The 25,698-nt window shown below is 38.1% G+C and overlaps 1 protein-coding gene and 1 long non-coding RNA gene across 2 annotated transcripts in view; one reads left to right on the top strand and one right to left on the bottom strand.

The window, feature by feature from the left end:
• LOC133659672 (CTP synthase 1-like) overlaps nucleotides 1-19,557 on the bottom strand; it is a 38,330-nt gene extending 18,773 nt beyond the window's left edge. The window contains exons 1-9 of the mRNA XM_062062254.1: nucleotides 19,412-19,557; nucleotides 12,319-12,500; nucleotides 12,037-12,207; nucleotides 6,761-6,861; nucleotides 6,201-6,317; nucleotides 4,008-4,091; nucleotides 3,832-3,912; nucleotides 3,606-3,757; nucleotides 6-62 (exon numbers count right to left, since the gene is read on the bottom strand). Of these exons, the coding sequence (XP_061918238.1) occupies nucleotides 6-62; nucleotides 3,606-3,757; nucleotides 3,832-3,912; nucleotides 4,008-4,091; nucleotides 6,201-6,317; nucleotides 6,761-6,861; nucleotides 12,037-12,207; nucleotides 12,319-12,493 (938 nt within the window). The 5' untranslated portion in view covers nucleotides 12,494-12,500; nucleotides 19,412-19,557. The remainder of the gene's footprint in view (nucleotides 1-5; nucleotides 63-3,605; nucleotides 3,758-3,831; nucleotides 3,913-4,007; nucleotides 4,092-6,200; nucleotides 6,318-6,760; nucleotides 6,862-12,036; nucleotides 12,208-12,318; nucleotides 12,501-19,411) is intronic.
• Nucleotides 19,558-23,717: 4,160 nt separating this feature from the next.
• On the top strand, nucleotides 23,718-24,201 carry LOC133660785 (uncharacterized). Its single transcript, XR_009827893.1, has 3 exons — nucleotides 23,718-23,841; nucleotides 23,920-23,972; nucleotides 24,057-24,201. It is a non-coding gene; the product is annotated as an uncharacterized LOC133660785 (long non-coding RNA).
• Nucleotides 24,202-25,698: the final 1,497 nt, after the last annotated feature.

Below are 25,698 nucleotides of genomic sequence, written 5' to 3'. Positions count from 1 at the left end.
CTGACAGCTTTGTGTACTTGCCCACCAGGGCTATGGAAACGTGCTCCAGGAGACGGTCGGATCTGACGATGAGGAGTTGGACTCAACTTTGTTCAGAACATACAATATGCAAACTAACCTGATGCATTACTATAATGTTCACAATGAATAATTATGTAATTGTGAACCAAGATGGGGAGCAATAAGTATTTTCTGTGCATGTAGAGTCAGGACCAAACATGGTGAAACTGCGTTTCAGTTTTATGCTCAATGTTGGCAATGTTCAAATTCAGCCAGAAAACACTTATTTAATTGTGCATATGACAACTGAAAGTATTTTATCTGCAGTATTTGATTGATTTTTTAACTAATTATGATTGTTTTATTCTGATTTTAATTAGAATTATTTTATCTTTTAATTCTCTGTAGAGCCCTTTAATTGTCTTGTGTACGATTTGTACTCCATAAATAAAATTGCCTTGCACTATACAAAATCTTGCAATAATTACAACGTTGGGCCTAGACCTGGGCGATATATTGATTTTATCGATATAGTCAAGTTTTTTGTTGCAGACAATTTAAAAATAAATGTTTATCCTCCTCTTGCTCTGGCATACATTTTAGACTTAGACAAACTTTAATGATCCACAAGGGAAATTGTTCCACACAGTAGCTCAGTTACAATGATGTAAAGGACAATGCAGGTATAAATAGACTAAATATAGCAATATAAAATATAACATATACGGTATACGTAATATTTACATATATATGTACAGTACAGTGGGGCGGTATAGCTCGGTTGGTAGAGCGGCCGTGCCAGCAACTTCAGGGTTGCAGGTTCGATCCCCGCTTCCGCCATCCTAGTCACTGCCGTTGTGTCCTTGGGCAAGACACTTTACCCACCTGCTCCCAGTGCCACCCACACTGGTTTGAATGTAACTTAGATATTGGGTTTCACTATGTAAAGCGCTTTGAGTCACTTGAGAAAAAGCGCTATATAAATGTAATTCACTTCACTTCACTTCATATTACAGTATATATTTTGATTTTGCCCTTCAGGAGCTACCGTAACTTGCGTCGTCCCATTACTTTCTTAGCGGCACACATAACAAAACATGACTAATGCTAACGCTAACAAGAACAAGAGGTTTGTTCCCAAGAAAAGTGTTGTCAGTACTTTGGTTTTGCGGCAACAGGCGTAGAACAAGTGACTGCACGGTGCCAAGTTTGTTTCAAAAAGACATCAGCATAACAATCTAATTCCAGCATCTGAAACAGAAGCCTTTAGCCGAGTGCGGGAAATTCAACTCTTTACGAGGCAAACAAGACGCAACAACAAAAAAACTACAGGGCTAAAAATCCCCGTACTATCGTGGAATCATTTACACAAAGTATGATGATGCCACGTATGATGAGAAAGAAGCAAAATGCGTACAGTGATCACTAAAGCAGTCGCTTAGATATCGCCAAGATGTGTGACTGAAAAAGGCTGTTTACTTCATCCACTTAGTGAAACAAACTATAGCCCTCTCAATGTTTTACTTCATTATTTATTTGGATACAATGTTTAATCCAACATTTTTATTTACAGAAGTATTTCATTCAGTTTGCACTTTATTGACTTCAATGTTGGAGATTTGCATGCAAAACGTGCAATGCTACATTTTTGCTAACAAAAGTATTCCATTCAGGCAAAAGTATTGCTTACCAAGGGAAGTTCTTAATTTTCTTTGAAAATGATCTCATAAAAAGTACAATTTATATATGGCCTAAAAAGAACAACATTATACAAATTTGTATTTTGCCAGGAGTAAGATGCAGTATCATCAAACTACTAGTTTTTTATAAAAAAAAAAATTGAATGTTTTTTTTAAAATAGGGAAACAAATCGTAAGTAAAGTAAAGGATTTTATTTTTTAGGCCTGATACAAATTCTTCACTTCCCATGCCGAAACTGAAGTATCAGCAAGAATCATAATTTTTGATTATTTTGTAGTGTGGAATGTTAAAAAAAGGCTTCATCTTGTAAAATTACTCAAAGCACAATGATAGGTACCAGTACTAACAAAGTACCTAATGAATTTAAAAAAAGTAGAATACTGTCTTTGGAAAAATACCTGTATTTTTTTCCCATCCGCATGGTGCCGTGTGCATGTTTAGTGTGTCAACGCGCACACACAAAGTGCATACAAGTAGAAGCAGAGTGGAGAGGAAGAACGGCAAAAAACTGAAACTTCTACTGGTTATTAAAGTGGGTGCATAAAGCGCAATATGGAGGTATTTGGACTTTAAAAACTAGCGATAAAGGTGAAACTTTAAACAGGGAAGTGCTTCCCTGCAAGCACTGCTTTAAAACATGCCTCGCCAAAGGTGGTAATAAAGTATTGCACTTAAACTTAGGTAAACAATTAATTAAACATCCAGATTTGAACGAGGAGTTTAAAGAGCGACAAGTATTGTAGTCAACTAACTCCCCTGCTGTGCACATAAACGTAGACGCGTACACAGCTGGTTGGTTTGTTGTCAGTCATTAGCGCCGTCAGAACCGCACACGTAGCGTAAACTAATGCAAGTGGAATGACTGAATTTGGTAACAAATTCCTACAATTAGTGTTTTATCTTTAACAATGTGTTTTTTTTTACCTACTACATGTCTTATCTGTGGTTTTAGCCATAGTATTGATTTATTATTGTATTTGTCTTAAAGCACAGATCAAAATTGGCAACCATAAATCATGACTCATTTAATGCAATGTCAATTAATCTTTATATTCTATTCTAACGTAAACCTAGATTATGGCAGGCTATATGTGATGTATACAATTGTAAATTGTTCTTCGAGTGTAATAACAAATGCCCAGTATGTTTAATGCCTTTTAATTGTAATCTTTGAGTGCAATATATAATACAATTATATATATATATATATGTCCTATAGGTTTAATAGGAATAGTAAGATTTTCAGTTAAAATGAAGCCAATAACAACATTGTTTGTGGTCCCCTTCATTTTGTATCAAAAACTATACAGTAGCTATACATTTTAGTACCGGTACCAAAATAATGGTATCTGGACAACCCTAATGGGTAAGAAAGACATTAACCCATTTATTAACCGTGTGAAATGGACTTACACGCTCTTTAATTTAAAGTGGAGTGCCAATTGTTTTTTGTTGACTCTTAGCAGCCACAATAATTCATTAACCTAAGCTCATGACGCTGTAAGTTGAATGATGTGGACATGTTTGTTACTGGATACTTCCTAATACGCTCCTGCCTGGGAAACTTTGTATCTGTAAGTTATTTGCAACTATAATCTAATTGATACTTTATATTGACAAATGTCGACTTTTAGACTGTAATATTGTTCATTTAGAGGACATTTATTACATATGTCTAGCTTCTGTAGCTGCTAGCTCTTAGTAGCCCATAGCCCACCATGATTACCTTTTGTAAATAACTGGCAATCGAGCTTTGCACACGTAAAAGAGCTACAGGACTGCTTGTATTGGATATTTAGGATGAAAGCTGCTATAATTCTATACACATTTTTTTGCTGATATCAGACCAAATTCCAATTCTAATATCGGATAGATTGTTAAGTAAATGACAATAAGTGGCCCACCTGTCAGCCATCTCCTTCCACTTGGAGAGCATCTTCCTGGGCCTCATCTCAAAAGCAAGGTTTAATCTCTGGCAGAAGTAGCCGACGATGCCTTGTTCCTCCAGCAGCAGAGGAACTCTGTAAACTGAAGGCACATCATGGACACAGATCACCTGCAAAACATACACAAATTAATTTGACTTCCTAGCAAAAGGAGTTGATTTATCTTAATATGCCTGTACATCACCTGTGTGGGCTCCACGTGACAAAACATTGAGATCTTCTCCTTTACTGCAGTTTCTAAGGGTGTTGTACAGCGGCACATGACCTAAACACATATTAGGATAACACATTAAGATGAAAAAAATAAATCAAGAAAAACTCTTGTATTGTGTTTATCAGTTTGCAGGTGAGAACATTCACCAAATCTGGAGACAGTCCGAGACCCCGCAGCTCCCGCACGCTGTTTTGGGTCGGCTTAGTCTTCTGCTCTCCTGTTGTGTTGGGCTGAGGAGAAGAAACGGAACTGAAGCACATACATTTACGGTTCGTACACCTTGTTTCCAAGCTTGACAGAAATTTTTTTAACACAAAAATTTTTAAGCAACGTACATCTGTGGTAAAATATAAATAACTGCTCAAATGCAAGGTGCCCAAACCTGTTGCCCCCAAGGGGCCGGAGTAAAAAAGTGCCAGTGGGCCAAACAGCAATTTTAAGCACCATAAGTGAGGAGTTTAGCCCCATACTTCAATATATAATGTAGTGGAGATTGCCTTGTTTGACTAGATGCCAACTAATTAGCATTGCAGACATGACATCAATGATTGTGTGGGTTTCGAAGGTCAAATTGAATATGTATTAAATTCGTATTACACGGCTCGGCAGGCCCACTTTGGGCACCACTGAACAAACGACTTTAAAATAATGAGCAGAAATGTCAGGCCTAAATACTACAGAAAGTAAAACACTAATATAATAAAATAAAATACATTTTATGTGCAAGTACACACGTTTCAGGGTTTCCCCTAGATTGCCACTATATATATATATGTGGCGGTGGGGGCTAGGTCAATATGATATCATATATCAAATCATATATAAATACACACCGTATTTTTCGGACTATAAGGCGCATTTAAAATCCTTTCATTTTTCTCAAAAAATCGACAGTGCGCCTTATAACCCGGTGCGCCTAATGCACGGAATAATTCTGGTTGTGCTTACAGACCTCGAAGCAATTTTATTTGTTACATGGTGTAACGATAAGTGTGAACAGTAGATGGAAGTCACACATAAGAGATACATGTAGAATGCAATAGAACTCCAGTAAACAACACCAAACCTTTAAATGTTCCATAGAAAATAAAGAACATTACACACAACACTCAAAAATGTGTCAAAATGTTTTAGTATGAATTTAAAGCTGCACCGCTTGATGGATTGTCGGCCCATTACGGCTACCGTAGTCAGAGATACAAGTATTACTATGGTGTGTGTATAAGGACCGCAAAATGGCATCCATTAGCAGACATTATCTGGTGTTTTGTTTCACAATATTATGCAAAACCAACTTTTCTAACCTTCTGGTACCTGCTGATGTGTATTTGAGATCTGCATAAGTCCTGAAAATTTGCGCATGTCCGCCACTGTAGTTTGTGCCGATACCATAGTCGATACGCTTCTTGTTGTTATAGGGCATTCACCTAACCTGACTCTAGCCAGACCCTTGTATTTCCCTGAGCTCCACAAAATGTTTTTGTTTATTTTAATAGTATTTTTAGACTGTGCCGCAGGCTTTTAAAACATTAGCTGTGGGCCGCAAATGGCCTCCGGGGCACACTTTTGACACCCCTGCTATAGATAATAAAAAATTCAATCTGATAAATTTATGGATAAAAAGCAGAGCCTGGCGACGCATGCGCGTTTATCATAACTCTCTCTCTCTCTCTCTCTCTCTCTCTGCCCCTCCCTCACCAATGCTGCTGCGCGCACAATTTGTTTTGTTTTTAACCCCTTCTTAACCCTGAAAGTACATTGAAAATACACGCAACCATAACTCAAAACGCTGGACATTTGAGGCATTTAAGAAACTCCGCCCTGACAGCTCCGCAAAAGAGGACATGTCCGGTGAAAAGAGGACGTATGGTCGCTGCTAGCTGCGACCGGGCAAACCCTCACGTTTGTGTCTTTTTTTTGTGTTTTAAGTATCTTTTAAATGTTCAAATTGGATGCAATTGTACCTAAAATTGAATTGGTAGCACTCAAAAACAACAACCAAAGGTGGAGTTTTATGTTTTGTTCTACTTCCTCATACTCTCAGCATGCTAGCTGCTAGGGTTTTGCTAGCAGCTTGCATGCTGTGTGTTGTACCTCGGTGTGCATTGTTTACACAACGTGCGGTACGCTACTTAATATGTCCGTGTGGAAACTCGTTCGGTACACCTCCGAAGCGAACCGAAACCCCTGTACCGAAACGGTTCGATACAAATACACGTACCGTTACACCCCTAATATATACATATATATGTATACATATACACATACACACACATACTGTATAATACATACACGCAGTTTATTGCCGCTTTCGTTTCGACACACAAAAGGGGGCTCACCTGTGGAACAAGGCTGACGTGGATATTGCAGAAGTTCTCCTTTTTCACTTTGAACTGAAATTGTCTGAAGGCCTCGATGAATGGCATGCTCTCGATGTCCCCCACCGTGCCCCCTAACTGTGAACATAAGACACCAGCTCAGAGCCGCACATGTGAGCCTTGTGTAATCACGACAAAACCTGGCCAATCGCACAGCGCTAGCTAACACGGCACCAGGACTTTACAAGAAAAACTGGACTGCTTTTACAGAGGCGTAATCAACATGTGGCTTCAGGCAGGCTAACACATTTTGTCATGCTAATTTAAGGCAGACGACTCACTGGAGATGAACAACCAGTGATGCTAGAAGTAAATAGATAGGTTGACTGGCCTCAGCTTAAATAACAATTACATTCCATTTCCCTCCGACACACCCAAATGTACAGCAGCTTGTCATGCTTGAACGCTTCAGGCATCCTATTTTGCAACACAATCCTGTTCCTCTGGAATGTGCACTTTCTATCCCCCTCCCAACATACTCTCTTTCTTTAAATGAGGCAAAAGAAGCAGACCAAACTGACCTCTATGACACAAACTTGAGGCTCCACGCCGTCATCGTCAACAGAGATCTTGGCTTGGCTCATTACCCACTCCTGGATGGCGTCTGTGATGTGTGGGACCACTGGATGACAAAAAAAGACAAAACGTTAGATTTTTTTGTACTAATGTGTAATATTAAGAAAGTTGTAGCTGGTTTAAACCATGGATTCACAATTTAAAACCAATAAAAATACATATTTTATCATTATTCTTGATCAAACATAATACATAACATGTCTGTTTTTGGATGGGTTATACAGAAAGTTCCATTCACTGTACATGGAAGCAGTCAAAAATTGGAGAGTAGCGTTATTTCTGAAAATGGGGAACAACATTGACTAATAAAGCTGATTCTGAGAGCATGAGAGTGGAAAGGACAGCATATATTGAACGCCGACCTGTGATAATACTTCAAATGCAGCTACTGTCATCTTGACTAGTAAAAATGTACATGTATATTAGGAGGTTGCCTACAGCCACAGATGTTCATAACAATATTTTTTGACCGAGCACTATGGTGGTTATTTCATTTGGTAGACGAGCTAGAGGAAACTCAGCCGGTAACTAAACTGAGGCGTTAATTGTAGTATTTATTTAGCCTTTTTTTTACAGTAACTTTGTTTTGCAAAATCCGCAAACTTTTTTCCCCAAACTTTGCACACAGCCGCTTATAAAACGGTGAGGCTAATTTATGGACTTCTCCTTTCCAACAGCCATAATGTTTTGTATTCAACAAATAGTTTTCATACAACACCAGCAGAGACACTAAAAAGGTGTTATTGTTTGTGCTATGGCGCCATCTTTTGGACGAGTTTGCTCACTGCAGGCGCTACAGGTTGAAAATGTACTTTTTTCATGGTTACATTTTCACACTGTAGTTTGCCTTTAGATTTATCCTCATCTACCAACATCTTGGCTGTCTTTTTGACACTCACATGTCCCATGTAATGTAGCACAGACTTTGTAAGTTTTTTTCCCAGTAGGTAATTTACTAACATCATTGAAAAGGTAATGTAAAATTATATAACATGCATGTAAAGAACTCAGAAAATGTTGCCCATTTGGCAACTCTTTCATAGGGTTGGGCGATTCTATTGATATATTGATCGCGATAAATTTGAGTTTGATCACGGTGATCAGCCTTTGGCATGTTTCTTTGATCAAACACGGCGGAACAGATTGTTAGAAGTTACCGCAGTAGTAAACCGTATGGAAGCAACGATGCTTGGTATAATCCTGCATGGATTCCATGTGTTTTTGTGAAACTGTTTATGTACAATCATGTGCGCAACCTTCCGTTCCACCACGCAAAAGTCAGGCGCGTCCCGACATAATTAATGTTCAATCGGCGTTGTGACTCTTCCCCTTACACAGCTGGAAGTGCAGCCAAGAAGAATAAAATAAAGAAATATAACTAACACTGGCATAGAAGTTGAAACAACCTTTAAAAAGAAGCAGCAGCTTTAGTGACATAGTTAAGTTTCACTATCTGCTGCAGTAATCCTGCCCTGAATGCAGACTTGCAGGCACTCACAGGAGTCTTTTATTAGTCCCAACTGGGAGAATAAACACACCCACTAATTTAATAAGAAAAGGGGCTTTTTATATCGAAATATTTTTCAATCAGACTGCAAAGAGTCAAATCCTCTGATATAATGTAATAAAACACTGTGTTCAAATCATTTTTGAGTTTGTGGATAAAAAACATTTTGTTCCTGAAATACTTGTTTTATGTGTTGGCACAGATTATTTTACAGGACCTCAAATTCAAACTGCACTTCATTCATTCATTTTCATTTATTTCAGGCAATGACATAAAAAATTACAAAGTTGACAACACATAATAATATAAATTAATATAGTGCAAAAGGTAACTTCATTGTAACTTTATTCAATATATGCTACCGTATTTGACTTTTAAAAAACTCCACAATTTGGGTCACCCCTTGTTTGCCAAAGCACTGGTGAGAAGCACTGATGTATACATGTAATTCAAAAATACAAATAATAATTTGAAAGTATTGTTTAGTAAATGTTAACTTGAAATAAAGTATTGTAGTATTCAGTACACCACTGATACTTTGTTTACTGCAGAATGAAGAATGTGATGACAGACAAACTAAAAGAACTTTGCGAGGCATTCCGATAATATCGGAATGCCGATATTATCGGCCGATAAATGCTTTAAAATGTAATATCGGAAATTATCAGTATCGGTTTAAAAAAGTAAAATGTATGACTTTTTAAAACGCCCCTGTACGGAGTGGTACACGGACGTAGGGAGAAGTACAGAGCGCCAATCAACCTTAATGGCACTGCCTTTGCGTGCTGGCCCAACCACATAATATCTACGGCTTTTCACACACACAAGTGAATGCCATGCATACTTGGTCAACAGCCATACAGGTCACACTGAGGGTGGCCGTATAAACAACTTTAACACTGTTACAAATATGCTCCACACTGTGAACCCACACCAAACAAGAATGACAAACACATTTCGGGAGAACATCCGCACCGTAACACAACATAAACACAACAGAACAAATACTCAGAACGCTACAATATCACCCCCCGCTACCCTCTACCCCGCCCCCCTTAACCTCCTCATGCTCTCTCAGGAAGAGCATGTCCCAAATTACAAGCTGCTGTTTTGAGGTATGTTAAAAAATAATAATGCACTTTGTGACTTCAATAAAAAAAATATGGCAGTGCCATGTTGGCATTTTTTTCCAGAACTTGAGTTGATTTATTTTGGAAAACCTTGTTACATTGTTTAATGCATCCAGCGGGGCATCACAACAAAATCAGGCATAATAATGTGTTAATTCCGCGACTATATATCGGTATCGGTTGATATCGGAATCGGTAATTAAGAGTTGGACAATATCGGAATATCGGCAAAAAAGCCATTATCGGACATCTCTAAAAAAAAAAGGCGTTTTTACTCACGCAAAATGTACCAAAAAGGAAGCAAAACCGTAGCACTAAAACCGAGGTATGGACCGTAGTGTGGGTTACCTGTACTGTTGCACCTTAACTAAACCCAATTTATGAACCAAATAACAGTTGTCAGCTGTTTGCATATTTTACCTCGTTTGCCCTGAGATCGGTAGGTTGTGAGTTCAAACCCCGGCCGAGTCATATCAAAGACTATAAAAATGGGACCCATTACCTCCCTGCTTGGCACTCAGCATCAAGGATTGGAATTGGGGGTTAAATCACCAAAAATGATTCCCGGGCGCAGCACCGCTGCTGCCCACTGCTCCCCTCACCTCCCAGGGGGTGGAACAAGGGGATGGGTCAAATGCAGAGGACAAATTTCACCACACCTAGTGTGTGTGTGACAATCATTGGTACTTTAACTTTTAACTTTAATCAAACATGGTGGAAATGTCTGTTATACGATACTGCAGTAGTAAACAGCAGGGATTCAACAGTACTCGCTATAATCCTGCACGTGACGATCCGACTTTAATTTAAAAAATAAATCATTTGTGATATCAATTGAGATTGGATGATATGAAAAAAATTAATTGTGATCATTTTTTCTTGACATATCGCCTAGCCGTACTTTATCCTGCGGCCACACCCACTCGGGTAATATACTTCCGGTGTTGTGACCTCGGTTTACATGCGTCCCGTCAAAAACATACCTTCATGCTGGCTACTAATAAATACTCTAGAACAGTGGTTCTTAACTTGGGTTCGATCGAACCCTAGGGGTTCGGTGAGTCGGTCTCAGGGGTTCGGCGAAGGTCAAGACCCACCCGACTCATCGTGTAAGTAAAAACTTCTCCCTATCACCATGTTATGGATACCCCAAACAATGTTCCCTTTAATTTTCCATATGATTTGCAGGTGTGTAAATGTTAAAATAATCATGTATTAGTTGTCACACAACTCTTATGCATAAAGGCCATTGCTATAGTTATTTTTTATTGTGCTGAAGTTGTACTTTTCTATCTGTGCAAAGGTACAACTTGTAATCTTGCTTTGCGAGTTGTCTCGTGTCAGCAGTTTGTTTCCAGACCTTGCCTGCTGACAGCCAAGGACGGATATCGAGTACCTCAACGCAGACAAAACAGAGACCGGGCGAAATCACGAGTGTCAGCACATTTCCATTCTGAATAATCATGTATTGTGTCTACTGGGGCTGCTTGCATTACCCCTCCCTTCAGAAGCAGCCTCAGTGATGTTAACTAGGGACCTTCCGAATAAATAGAGGAGCACGTGGGACTGGACCTTAGAGCGTAGGGTGAAACTGTATCTGAGTGTACAGCCCAATACGTCTCTCCTCATGAGTAAAATTCAACTCTGTCTCTGCTTGATTCCTTTCTTCTTGTCTTGAGTAATAGATAGTTCGGTGTTTGAACCTGACAGTAATTTGTTGTGAGTTCATGCACTGTGTAGGTTTTGTTCTTGAAACAAGGTGATGTTCATGCACGGTTAATTTTGTGCACCAGTAAAAAAAACATAACTGTCTTGAATTTAAAAAATATATAAATAATAATATGTTTTACTCAAGAAGGGTTCGGTGAATGAAACTGGTGGGGTTCGGTACCTCCAACAAGGTTAAGAACCACTGCTCTAGAACTAAAACTGGTGCGGAACCAGCAGTGTTCGGACTGTAATCATCCAAATATGATTAGCAGCAAAGTAGTCAACGTTGCGATTCAAAGACCGAAGGCAGGTGACAACAAGTAAGTTAGTTAGCTGACGCTAACTATGCTAACGAGCGAGCTTGTCCGAGTAACAGCGGGTACCTGCGGCTGAGGTCGAGCATTTAACCAATTTTGTTTAAATCCATTTTTTTTGGTATTTCATTTAAAAAAATGCGAAAGTGATATTTTGACGCAAAAATTAATGTTTAAAAACGCGGATTTATGCGCTTTGGCGGACATTTAACATGCATGAAATTCACCAAAATGCCACCGTGGAGTTATTAAGTCTGTTTAGCTGATTCGAAAGCTAGGTTCCGCAGCTTGTGGGTCCATGACGATGACTTCTGTTTTGCTTGATCAGCCGTTTTACTGCCGTGTTACAGGCATTGATTGAAAACAATTAAGGTATGTAAATAAACATTAACAAAATATTTCGTATCAGTATATATCTGCGGCTTATAGTCTGGTGCGGCTAATATATGTATGAAAAAAAATCCCTAAAATTTGGTGTGCTCTATAGCCCGGAAAATAGGGTAAATGTACTACTTTATTATATTTTTCTAAAAAAGAAGTTATATATTAATGGATCAAACCTTGCACAGTCTTTCCCAAGTAGTCTCCTCTTCTCTCCTTGTTGATGACCGACTGGTAGATCTTGCCAGTGGTCAGGTTGTTGTCTCTCGTCAGACGGATGTCCAGGAAACGCTCGTAGTTGCCCAAATCCAGATCCACCTCTCCGCCATCATCGAGGACGAACACCTCACCTACACCAAATAAGTGACATACACAGGATATGTTTGAGTGTATTGAAAGAGTCAAAACTACACAGACACATTCGGTAAACCCATGACAAATGTGAAGTGAGGATTGCTTACCGTGCTCGTACGGTGAAAAGGTGCCAGCGTCGATGTTAATATATGGGTCGATTTTAATGGCCGTGACATGAAGGCCGCACGACTTGAGGAGGGTCCCTACACTGCTGGCAATGATGCCCTTACCAATGCCCGAAATGACACCACCAGTGACCAGGATGTACTTCATAGTATTCATAAGAGGTCTGGACACAGAGTGAGATTATTTGTAGAATGCACCAGTAGTGCCTTCCACTCACCACAATGTTATCACACATAGGTTAAGTACAAAAAAAAGGTGAAATAACTGAAAACATGTTTTATATTCTAGTTTCTTCAAAATAGCGACCCTTTGCTTTGATTACGGCTTTGCACACTCCTGGCACTCTCTCGAAGAGCTTCAAGCACACCTGTGAAGTGAAAACCATTTCAGGTGACTACCACTTGAAGCTCATCGAGAGAATGCCAAGAGTGTGCGAAAAAGTAATCAGAGCAAAGGGTGGCTATTTTGAAGAAACTAGAATATAAAACATGTTTTCAGTTATTTCACCTTTTTTTGTTAAGTACATAACCCCACGTGTTCATTCATAGTTTTGATGCCTTCAGTGACATCATTATACATATATATATATATTAGAGCTGCAACTAACGATTAATTTGATAATCGATTAATCTGTCGATTATTACTTTGATTAATCGATTAATAATCGGATAAAAGAGACAAACTACATTTCTATCCTTTCCAGTATTTTATTGAAAAAACCCAGCATACTGGCACCATGTTGTGGACATTGGGGGTGCAGCATACACCAACAATAACACAGAAATGTAACTCATCAGAACTGAATCAGATATTGTACACGTTTCTGTTGTGAATAATAAAGGATTCATTTTAGGCTGCCTCTGAATAATAGCATGAAATATTCCAGCACCTTCATAACGTTTAGTTATACTAAAGCATCACTCAAATCTAAATATATTTATACAGCTTTATCAGCCCGGCTACATTGATCCATTATGAAACCAACCTGAGATATTTCTGTCCGTTACGTTTTTTTGAAATTGGTAACCGTGCGTTTTCTCTCTCAAAACGGAGTCAAATGTGCCGGAGACACATTATCAGCCCCGCGTTGCAACAAAGGCATAACGTTAAAGTTACTCACAAAAAAGCTGAACTCATGAATGCCTGTTGCCACTATGGACTTAAAAAGTTACGTACTGTGAGTTCTTCCCTTCATCCATGGCTCCAACATTTTTCTTCTTCAGGTGCTCCTGAAGCAATGTTGTACTTCCGTGCCATTTTGCAGGAAACGGTCTTCTTTGAAATCTTTAAAGTGAAGTGTTCCCACACTTTTGGACGACTTAGGTCGTACACTTTTCTCCATTGAAGCAATAACTTCAAGATGTTTCTCCGCTAAACTATCGGTAGTGTTTTCCTGCGCCGTTTTTCGAATGTTTCCAGCAAAGGAGACGCCGTCGTCACGTGAGCTGCACAAGACCACATCATTGGCTAGCTTACGCCACCTCATGAGACGTAGCCTCAGCGCCGCCCTGGCGTTGTTTTGTACTGTTTTTGTACTTATTTTGATTATTGTTTCTCAGCTGTTTGTAAATGTTGCAGTTTATAAATAAAGGTTTATAAAACAAAAAAAAACAACAACAAAAAAATAACCAAAAAAAAAAAAAAAAATAGCCTCCACGCATGCGCATAACATAGTTCCAACGAATCGATGACTAAATTAATCGCCAACTATTTTGGTAATCGATTTAATCGATTAGTTGTTGCAGCCCTAATATATATATATATATACATATATATATACACACACATATATATATATATATATATATATATACACACACACACACACATAAATATATACACACACACACATACATATATATATACACACACACACATATATATACACATACATATATATATATTTATTTTGGTCACCAAAAATTGGAAAGAAGAAGCATGGTTGGTTGAATGAACAAAGGCACCCGCGGTCTGGTAATCTCAAGTACATTTAGCTGCGGCCGTGCAGAACTACGCTAAGTCACGCCCACTTTAGGCCTAATTTGCGACCACTTTAAGTCAAAGCCGAGCCCACTCGAAGACGCATCCACAGGGGTGACAACGACGAAAGTGAAGCGTGTCTTAAACTGAAGTGAAGCCGAAGAGACAATACGTAACACGGGAAAAAAATACTGCTGAAAGTAAGTAAAGGGTAGGGTTAGGTTTGGGTTGTATATAATCAGCCGAAAAAGCAATAGATTCAACAACCAAAATAATAACCAATGGTTGCATTAGCCATCTTGGATTACATTACAAATGTGGTGTTGTCACGCCACTTTGGCCGTGTCTTTAAAACACGGTTTACTTTTGTTGTCGTCACCCTTGTGGGCGCAACTTAGAGTGTGCACGACTTAGAGTAGCGCCTGTGGCCTTCTCGGTAACCTAGCAAAACAGGAAGTGATCAGTGAGCAATGAGACGGACACGCTAAACAGCCAGCCGCGTAACAGTATCAACCATCACGTTTGGTTGCGCCATCTTGCTGTCTCGCAGTTGATTCTCTGCATGGAGTGAGAAAAGAAACTAAAAAAAAATTAGTGCTGCACTGAGTGAAGAAATTGTCAATAAAACAGGGAAAATCACCTCGACAGTTATACTGTGGCAGTTTTTGGGATATTTTCAAAAGGATCACGCTCATCTTTTCTTTCTCAACCCTCGTCCGTTTCCTATTTTAATGTACGGAAACAACAGGTAGGAACTAAAGTGTGGGACTGTATAAATAAAATAGATAACAAAATATAACAAACGTGCTACTTTAAAAATGTAATTTGGTCCAATAATATTTATAATATAATAATTACTGCATAGCATTGATTAATTAATTAAATACGAATAACAGACCTAATTAAATGTTACACAGACCAACTTACTTCCTGGTTGTAAACCTACAAAAAAATAGTTCCATCAGGTTTCTCTTTGTTTACATTTTCTGCACCATTTTGTGACACTTTATTCAGCAATTCTTACACCTTAACTTAATAAGGTTATTGTTAGGTGTTTATTGTGATTTTAGAATGTTGTTTGTTTTCCATTGTCGTGTTGACCTGTCCTTTCTGCCTTGATAGCTGAGGGGATTATAAATCAGAAGAAGGTAACGTTTTAAATAAAAATGTTAACATTTAATATGCATTTTCTGTCAGTAGACTAGCTATCAAAGCGCTAAAAACTGTAGTGGGTTTACATAATTCACCCACGGAACTTTAGTTATTAGAGAGTTCCGGTCGGACGGTTCTTCATGGGACACATTTCCGGCTTTGATGTTGCATCATTGAGCTACGGATGAGAAGATGCTGCTTCGTTATTGATTTAAGTAAAGTTCGAATGTCATTAAAACAGTTAGCTCCATCTTTTGACACTTATTCCACTCCCGTCCTTGCACGCTACACCGCTACAACAAAGATGACGGGGAGAAGATGCTGTCGAAGGTGAGCCACGTAGGTAAGACACTGTCTGCTCTCATTTTCTCGCACATTTAACCCTCTGATGTTCTGTGTACCTACACTCGCTCCTCCTCCTGTCTAGGCCTGCTGTGTGCGTGTGTGGGTGCGTGTCCAGTGGACCCGGACATCTTATATGTAATAGAAATGTGTAGGGGGGGGGTGTATGGTGTGTGGTCATTAAATATGTATTTTGATATATGTTCTTCACAGAAAATGAGCCAGTCAGTGAGTCTCAGTTTGAAAAATTGTATCATTTTTCTTTAAAAAAAAAAAATTAAAACGGGTCCCACAGACCCAAACAATAATTCTGTATAATAGACTGTCTTTATGCATACTTATCTCTGCGTTTAGGCCTCTTGTCCACACGCAGACGCATACCGTATTTCCTTGAATAGCCGCAGGGGCGTTAATTAATTTAAAACCTCCTGTCACTCCGGCGTTCAAAATAAACACAATAGGAGGTGTAATGCCACCAACTCAGCTATTGCAGCTTTTTTCAGGCTTCTGATTGGACAAAATGTAGGTGTATGTGTGTAGACGGACAGTTATGAAAAAACACTTGTGTGGATGGTAGGGGTGTAACGGTACGTGTATTTGTATTGAACCGTTTCGGTTCGGTGGTTTACCGAACGAGTTTCCACACGGACATATTAAGTAGCGTACCGCACGTTGTGTAAACAATGCACACCGAGGCACAACACAAGGCATGCTAGCGACGACCGGGCTACGATAGACTGACCATACGTCCTCTTTTCACCAGACATGTCCTCTTTTGCGGGGCTGTCCTGGCGGAGTTTCGTAAATGCCTCAAATGTCTGGCATTTTGAGTTAGGGTTGCGTGTATTTTCAATGTACGTTCAGGGTTAAGAAGGGGTTAACAACAAACATATTGTGCGTGCAGCAGCATTGGTGAGGGAGGGGCAGAGACAGAGACAGAGACAGAGAGAGAGTTATGATAAACGCGCATGCGTCGCCAGGCTCTGCTTTTTATCCATAGATTTATCACATTTAATTTTTTATTATCTATAGCAGGGGTGTCAAAAGTGTGCCCCGGAGTCCATTTGCAGCCCACAGCTAATGTTTTAAAGGCCCACGGCACATTCTAAAAATGCTATTAAAATAAACAAAAACATAACAAAAGTGAAATAAAAAAGCTTAAAGGTTAAATGTAATTTAGAAAAAGTTGCAATGTTGACTAATAAAACAAAGCTGTTTTTTTTTCTTTCAAACTGTCATTGCTCAAAACATAATATTGAATCAAAATCAATGTTATTATGAATTATTGACCTATCCAAGGTTCCGATTACTTCACATCAAATATTCCACTAAGAAAAATATTGGACTCTCACAATATTATGCTAGATCCACTATGGACTGGACTCTCACAATATTATGCTAGATCCACTACGGACTAGACTCTCACACTATTATGTTAGATCCACTATGGACTGGAATCTCACTATTATGTTAGATCCACTATGGACTGGACTCTCACAATATTATGCTGGATCCACTATGGACTGGACTCTCACAATATTATGCTAGATCCACTATGGACTGGACTCTCACACTATTATGTTAGATCCACTATGGACTAGACTCTCACAATATTATGTTAGATCCACTATGGACTGGACTCTCACACTATTATGTTAGATCCACTATGGACTAGACTCTCACAATATTATGTTAGATCCACTATGGACTGGACTCTCACAATATTATGCTAGATCCACTATGGAATGGACTCTCACAATATTATGTTAGATCCACTATGGACTGGACTCTCACAATATTATGCTAGATCCACTATGGACTAGACTCTCACAATATTATGTTATATCCACTATGGAATGGACTCTCACAATATTATGTTAGATCCACTATGGACTGGACTCTCACAATATTATGCTAGATCCACTATGGACTGGACTCTCACAATATTATGCTAGATCCACTATGGACTAGACTCTCACAATATTATGCTAGATCCACTATGGACTGGACTCTCACAATATTATGTTATATCCACTATGGACTGGACTCTCACAATATTATGTTAGATCCACTATGGAATGGACTCTCACAATATTATGTTAGATCCACTATGGACTGGACTCTCACAATATTATGCTAGATCCACTATGGACTGGACTCTCACAATATTATGCTAGATCCACTATGGACTAGACTCTCACAATATTATGTTAAATCCACTATGGACTGGACTCTCACAATATTATGCTAGATCCACTATGGACTAGACTCTCACAATATTACGTTAGATCCACTATGGACAAGACTCTCACAATATTATGTTAGATTCACTCTGGACTAGACTCTCACAATATTATGTTAGATCCACTATGGACTAGACTCTCACAATATTATGTTAGATCCATTATGGACTAGACTCTCACGATATTATGTTAAATCCACTATGGACTGGACTCTCACTATTATTTTAGATCCACTATGGACTAGACTCTCACAATATTATGTTAGATCCACTATGGACTGGACTCTCACAATATTATGTTAGATCCACTATGGACTGGACTCTCACAATATTATGCTAGTACCACTATGGACTGGACTCTCACAATATTATGCTAGATCCACTATGGACTGGACTCTCACTATTATGTTAGATCCACTATGGACTGGACTCTCACAATATTATGCTAGATCCACTATGGACTGGACTCTCACTATTATGTTATATCCACTATGGACTGGACTCTCACTATTATGTTAGATCCACTATGGACTGGACTCTCACAATATTATGCTAGATCCACTATGGACTAGACTCTCACAATATTATGCTAGATCCACTCGACGTCCATTGCACCGGTCGCCCAGGGGGTTTGGGGTCCCCACATCTGCAGTCCCCTCCAAGGTTTCTCATTGTTATCCCATTGGGTTGAGTTTTTTCTTGCCCTAATGTGGGATCTGAGCCGAGGATGTCGTTGTGACTTGTGCAGCCCTTTGAGACACTCGTGATTTAGGGCTATATAAGTAAACATTGATTGACTGAACACGTTAAATAGAGAAACTGGAAATTGTGATGCATCATGTTGTATGCTTGCATGTTTCAAATGAACTCAAAGTCTCTTACGTTAAGGTTAAAGGCAATGCATGCATCTGAACAGGAATGACAGCATTTACGTGGCGACTGTTACGCAAACACAAATGATCAGCCATTGTCTGAGTGCCTTCCATCCATTTTCTACCGCTTGTCCCTTTTGAGTGGATAACTATTATCATTATTTTGCTATGTCAAACTCTTTAACACGATCGAGTGAAATGGCGGGAGTTTGACCTCTCTCGGCTGTTTTCTCCATTCCACAGAACGACACCGCCGGGTTGACTTGCGTGTAATTAATAGATTAAAAGAGAAGACTTTGTGTAAATGTGATGTTTGAACGGATGTCGAACATTCAATGAGGCTAGCTTGCTAGTGCCAATCACAACGCGGTGAACGTGTTAGCTTGTCAAGACTAGTGCAATTTAAAAAATAAATAAATACATGTGCAAACTTACCCGGCAGCTACACAGACAGAGGGATGGATAACAATGTGCGGGTGAGTTTACCTCCGTGATTTTTATCCCTTTGTTTGTTTTACTCAAGCCTATTTGTGACTACACGTGTTGTGCGTGCAGGCTGACTTTCTCCTGCCTTCTTCTTTGTCTTCTATCCTTCCTGCTGCGTCCTATGGCTTTTAGCGCAGTGCTGCCTCCCACAGGTAGTCATGGCATTGCATGCCAAACAGCATACAGGGTTTGTTTGTGTGTTTTGTTTGTTTTTTATTTGGATATTTCTCATTGAAATATCCAAACAAGAAATAGTAACACACAAACACGAGAAAAAAAGAACAGAAAAAAAGAAACAAGAAACACAACACTTGAAAAATAAAATAAAAAGCAAGTAAACGTATCAAGTTACACATTTAACTTTTATTTGATGCTAACAGTTTTAATAATTTATTTTAGAACTTGGGAGGTTATCGTCACCTATTTGTCTCATTTGTCATTATTAGAGTTATTAAAAAAATCAATTCAGAATGAAACGAAAAAGTATTTGGTTTGCATGACATTACTCTGAATTTCAATTACAGAATATTTCTGAGAAGACATAACAGTCTGACCGCATTCTTAAGGCCTTGATGAAAAGCACAATATAAAAGCAGTACCATTTTATCTTTGACATCCAAAAGTGTATTGTAAGTACTAAACAGAATTAAAAAATAAAGTTCAGCCCAAAATAATCAGGAGATGGGACATTAAAAAAATGGGTAATTGACTCTTTTTCGATATGACAAAGTGAATATTTTGGAGAAACATCCTGGATGAATTTGGATAGATATGAGTTACATGTTTTAAAATAAATTACATTTTGTGTGCATTATAAATGTATGTTTGTTGTTCAATAACATTAAAAAAACAAAAAAAACCCCAAAAAAACAATGAAAATAACGATATCCATGGATTTTATTCATTAACAAGAAATTGTAACACACACAAACATAAGAAAAAAAGAAAAAAGAATCCTAAACTTAAAAATTAAAATAAAAAGCAAATAAAAGTATTAAGTTACACATTTCATTTTTCTTTGATGGTAACAGTTTTAATAATGTCTTTTAGAACTTGGGAGGTTATCGTGACCTATTGGTCTCATTTGTCATTATTTGTGAAAAAAAAAAATCAGAATGAAACAAAAAAGTTTACTCTGGATTTTAATGACATCATTTTCCTGGAAGACATAACAGTTTGACCGCATTCTTCAGGTCTTGATGAAAAGTACAATATAAAAGCAGTACCATTTTATCTTTTAAATCAAAAAGTATATTGTACAAACGTAAGTACTAAACGGAATTACAAAATAAAGTTCAGCCCAAAAAAAATCGGGAGATGGGACATTAAAAAATTGGGTAATTGACTCTTTTTCAATATGACAAAATAAATATTATTGAGAAAGATATTTTAAAATAAATGACATTTAAAATAGGTTTTGCTTCCGTTGCTTCAAACACTTCCTTACTTGTCACCATATACATCTTATAAGTAGACACAGCATCGACCGATACTGCCTACTGGCGCTGACGAGACGCGGGGCCGCCATCTTGGAGTGGTGATCCGCTCCACTCAGTGCAATTCATTTGGCAGAAGCAATGAACTGTCAGCGCATTTAATTCATCGTACCTCACTGAATACCACTAATTTTCACGCGGTTTTTTGTCATACGTGTAGCTATGATAAAGGACACAGGTTTTGGCGTGTTTTATTATTCATAGTTTGCTTAACAGTAATAGAATATTATTATATAAACATTGATTGATTGATTGATATGCTATAAGTGACCAGACGTCCGAGATCAAAATTGGGAATGTAATCCCAGAGAAGGGCGAAAAAAACGGTCAGCTATTTTTAAGTTAAAGAAACAATGATGAGGTTATATATACATGCGTATATCCTACATAAGCAATGTATGAATACATTATATATATATATATATATATATATATATATATATATATATATATATATATATATATATATATATATATATATATATATATATATATATATATATATATATATATATATATATATATATATATATATATATATATATATATATATATATATATATATATATATATATATATATATCTTATAGACTGTATTTCTGTTGCTGCAGCAGCAGAGAGTTTATTCTGTCTTGACACTTTGTATTGATATTTTGTATTACAATCTTCCCTTAAATGATAATGTTTACAGTGATTGTTTTATATGTATTTTTTTACGTATGTCGCTTTGGATATAAGCGTCTGCCAAATACTTAAACATAAACATATATAAACACCTGAATATCTTTATATAAGATAAAACCACCAATCTGTTTCACTGGATTCAGAATAAAACCAAATTCTGTCTTACCCAACAATGTTAGTATTTGAATATTGTTACTTGAAGACTTATTCCTGGTTACATACTGTTAAGAAAGTATTGTCTTATACTTTGCCTAAAATGAGAATGCATCATAATCAGTGGCGGCTGGTGAATTTTGTTTTAGGTGGGGCAGAAAGTTTGTAAACCAAACCCCTGTAGGGGCGTCATCCTCCCCCAGAAGATTTCTTTGTGATTTTCACATACAAATGTTTATCACATATTGTCCTACACATTTCACGAAGGTGGGCTACACAAAATTTGGCTTGGAAAGCTAGACTAAATTTAGACTTGTATAAAAGCCACTGTCCATCTGATTGTCTAGTTAGCTAACATATATTACCCACCCCTACACAATCTGGACTCTGGTCCTAACGTAGTATGTAGTACGTTAATGTTAAATCTTACTTGTGAAAAGTAATCCCCCGATTCCTATTTCCTATTTGAGCAGAAAAACGCTGAACACCAGCCCGGCATCTTTGTTTTCTACCCGTCAACTGTCAGTTTAGGCTGCTCGCCGGCTCCTCATCACCACTTCAAGATGGCGGCCGAATTTCTCGCGTCACAGCAGCCAATGCTGCGTCTATTTATAAGATGTCACGACCCCGCACGAAGATCCACCAATCAGGAAGGAGGGTTTGTCTGTTTGCAGGTAAAGTCTTCCGGGATTAAGAGTACAAATGCCCTTAAATTGATATCTTAGTTAAAAATATTTAAAGTGATTTAGGTCGCCCTTTTTGTCTCTTTTTTTATTTTAAAAATGTTGTATTATTATTATTATTTATTATTATTTAATACTCTATCTGTATTTGCTTTTGTTTTCTTTCTTTGTTGTTGAAAGTGCCTTGACTGTTGTGTGAATTATAAATGTATGTTTGTTGTTCAATTAAAAACAAAAAAACAAAAACATTTAAAAAAAATAAAAAATAATAATTTTTGCTTCCGTCGCTTCAAACTCGCTGAGCTTGGATTTAAAACTCTACATTAAAACACTCTCTACCTCTAACAACCAACAAGCTGTGAAAACGATGATGCTGTGTTCCAAATTTAAGTTATTTACTGAGATTGAGTGAGCCTATGGCTTTGCACTTTGTTTATTATATATACATATTTTGCATTCTATTTTAGTTACTTTGAATTTAAAAACCCCTGGCGCTGTTTTGTACTGTTTTTGTACTATTTTGTACTTTTTTTGTACTCACTTTCAGTAATATTTTCAACTGTTTGTAAATGTTGACATTTATAAATAAAGGTTTATACATATATATATAAAAAAAAGAATTAGAACAAAACGTTTCTACCTCTAACAACCAAAAAGCTGTGAAAACTATGATGCTGTGCTCCAAATAGTTTTTGTACTATTTCTGTACTTGTTTTGATTATTATTATTTCTTTGAATGCATGTAAATGTTTATATTAAAAATAAAAGTTTATTTAAAAAAATGGTGCATGAAGGTGAAACGATAAACGTCGTATAAATACACACAACGAAATAAAGCAAACTTAAATATAAAAAAACCAAACAAAAACAAACAAAAAAAACCTCGCTGAGCTTTTTACCTCCGGGTTAAAAAAGCCTCTTCCTTTTTTGTCACGACCCCACACGAAGATCCACCAATCAGGAAGGAGAGTTTGTCTGTTTGCAGATAAAGTCTTCCGGGATTAAGAGTACAAATGCCCTTAAATTGATATATTTGTTAAAAATATTTAAAGTGATTTAGGAAGCCCTTTCTGTCTCTTTTTTTAAATTTAAATTTAAATTTATTATTATTATTATTATTATTTATTAATATTTAAAACTCTGTCTGTATTTGCTTTTGTTTTCTTTCCTTGTTGTTGAAAGTGCCTTGACTGTTGAGTGAATTATAAATGTATGTTTGTTTTTCAATTAAAAAAACAAAAAAAAAGATTAAAAAAAGAAAATGTTGCTTCCGTTGCTTCAAACTCGTTGAGCTTTTTACCTCCGGGTTAAAAAAACCCACTTCCTTTCTTTTCACGACCCCACTCAAGCTGAAACTGTGAGCGTGGTCTTCGCTATATGTCTTCATTAAAGTTAATAAAGGCTTTCCAGGACGGTAAAAGTTCATTATTATTGTCAATTGTCATATTTCAAACTGGTTTTGTTTTAGCACCTGCTATATTTTAACCACTAGATGGCGCTTGGCTTCCACGATGCTGCTGAGCTGCTGAGCTAACCACAACATGGGTAAGGTTACTCACCAAGAAACCACAGCAACATAATAAGTTGTCCCTCATTTGTGTTTATTTTCTATATTGCTGCTTTGTAAAGTAAACGGCAGTGGCCAAGGGAGGATGAAGACAATCCACCAGTGCCAAAGCACACCGATTGAGACATTAGGAGTGACATTCCCTTCATGCATTCACTTGTGGTACTGCTCCACTTTTCTAATCCTGATCTAATTAAAGACCTCATCCTCGCCACCTCATTTCCAAAAGTCGCTCCCTTCAATTACCGATGACAAGTGAGCACCGACACACACATTAACCTCCTACGTGAAGAGCTACTTTGGCTGCCCACATCTCTCCCTTGTGATGACACAAAGCGAGCCGTTTCAGAAGGCAGTTCCATAGCCGTGGCCCCAAAAGATGATAACACAATGCTTTGTCATGCTATGTTTTGCAATATGTTTTGGTCACGTGGCCCTCTGTGGGCAAAGTCAGCTGTGAGGACTCGTGCTGGGGTGTTAATTATTGTCTATACATGTTTGGCATGTGATGTGTCTCACAGCTTGCTGGAAGGGAGAACAACAAGACTGGCGAGGTCTTACAAATAGATGATTAGAACGGTCATGATTAGCTCGAATAACTGAAAGCTCCACACACGTCTCTCAAGTGGGAGATGGGAGCCACCTAATTTTTGCACCCATTTCACGTTCAATCAATCAATCAATCAATCAATGTTTATTTATATAGCCCTAAATCACAAGTGTCTCAAAGGGCTGTACAAGCCACAACGACATCCTCGGTACAGAGCCCACATACGGGCAAGGAAAAACTCACCCCAGTGGGACGTCGGTGAATGACTATGAGAAACCTTGGAGAGGACCGCATATGTGGGTAACCCCCCCCCCTCTAGGGGAGACCGAAAGCAACGGATGTCGAGTGGGTGAAAGTCCAGTCCACAGTGGGTCCAACACATCAGCGAGAGTCCAGTCCACAGCGGGGCCAACAGGAAACCATCCCGAGCGGAGACGGGTCAGCAGCGCAGAGATGTCCCCAACCGATGCACAGGCTAGTGGTCCACCCGGGGTCCCGACTCTGGACAGCCAGCACTTCATCCATGGCCACCGGACCTATGCAACTCCCCCTCGCAAGGGACAGGGGAGAAGAGGAGAGAAGAAAAGAAACGGCAGATCAACTGGTCTAAAAAAGGGGGGTCTATTTAAAGGCTAGATTATACAAATGAGTTTTAAGATGGGACTTAAATGCTTCTACTGAGGTAGCATCTCTAACTGTTACCGGGAGGGCATTCCAGAGTACTGGAGCCCGAATAGAAAACGCTCTATAGCCCGCAGACTTTTTTTTGGCTCTGGGAATTACTAATAAGCCGGAGTTCTTTGAACGCAGATTTCTTGTCGGGACATATGGTACAATACAATCGGCGAGATAGGCTGGAGCTAAACCGTGTAGTATTTTATACGTAAGTAGTAAAACCTTAAAGTCGCATCTTAAGTGCACGTTAAAGATCATATATTATTGATTGACACGATGAAAATGGACAACGGGGCCGTGCTAATGTATCCGTGCCAATGATTCGGTATACTCAAACAGGATATTAAAATAGACTGAAATAAGGAAGTAAGTTGTTGCTACACGTTAAGGACTGAATGTGTCGGTGCTATGTAGGCCAAGGTTGGAAATATTTCAAAATGTTTATAAGTAAAAAAATGTGTATATACTGTATATATATA

The sequence above is a fragment of the Entelurus aequoreus genome, linkage group LG11, assembly GCF_033978785.1.
Source record: "Entelurus aequoreus isolate RoL-2023_Sb linkage group LG11, RoL_Eaeq_v1.1, whole genome shotgun sequence".
NCBI lineage: Eukaryota > Metazoa > Chordata > Actinopteri > Syngnathiformes > Syngnathidae > Entelurus > Entelurus aequoreus.
This window is presented reverse-complemented; position numbering and strand designations above follow the sequence as displayed.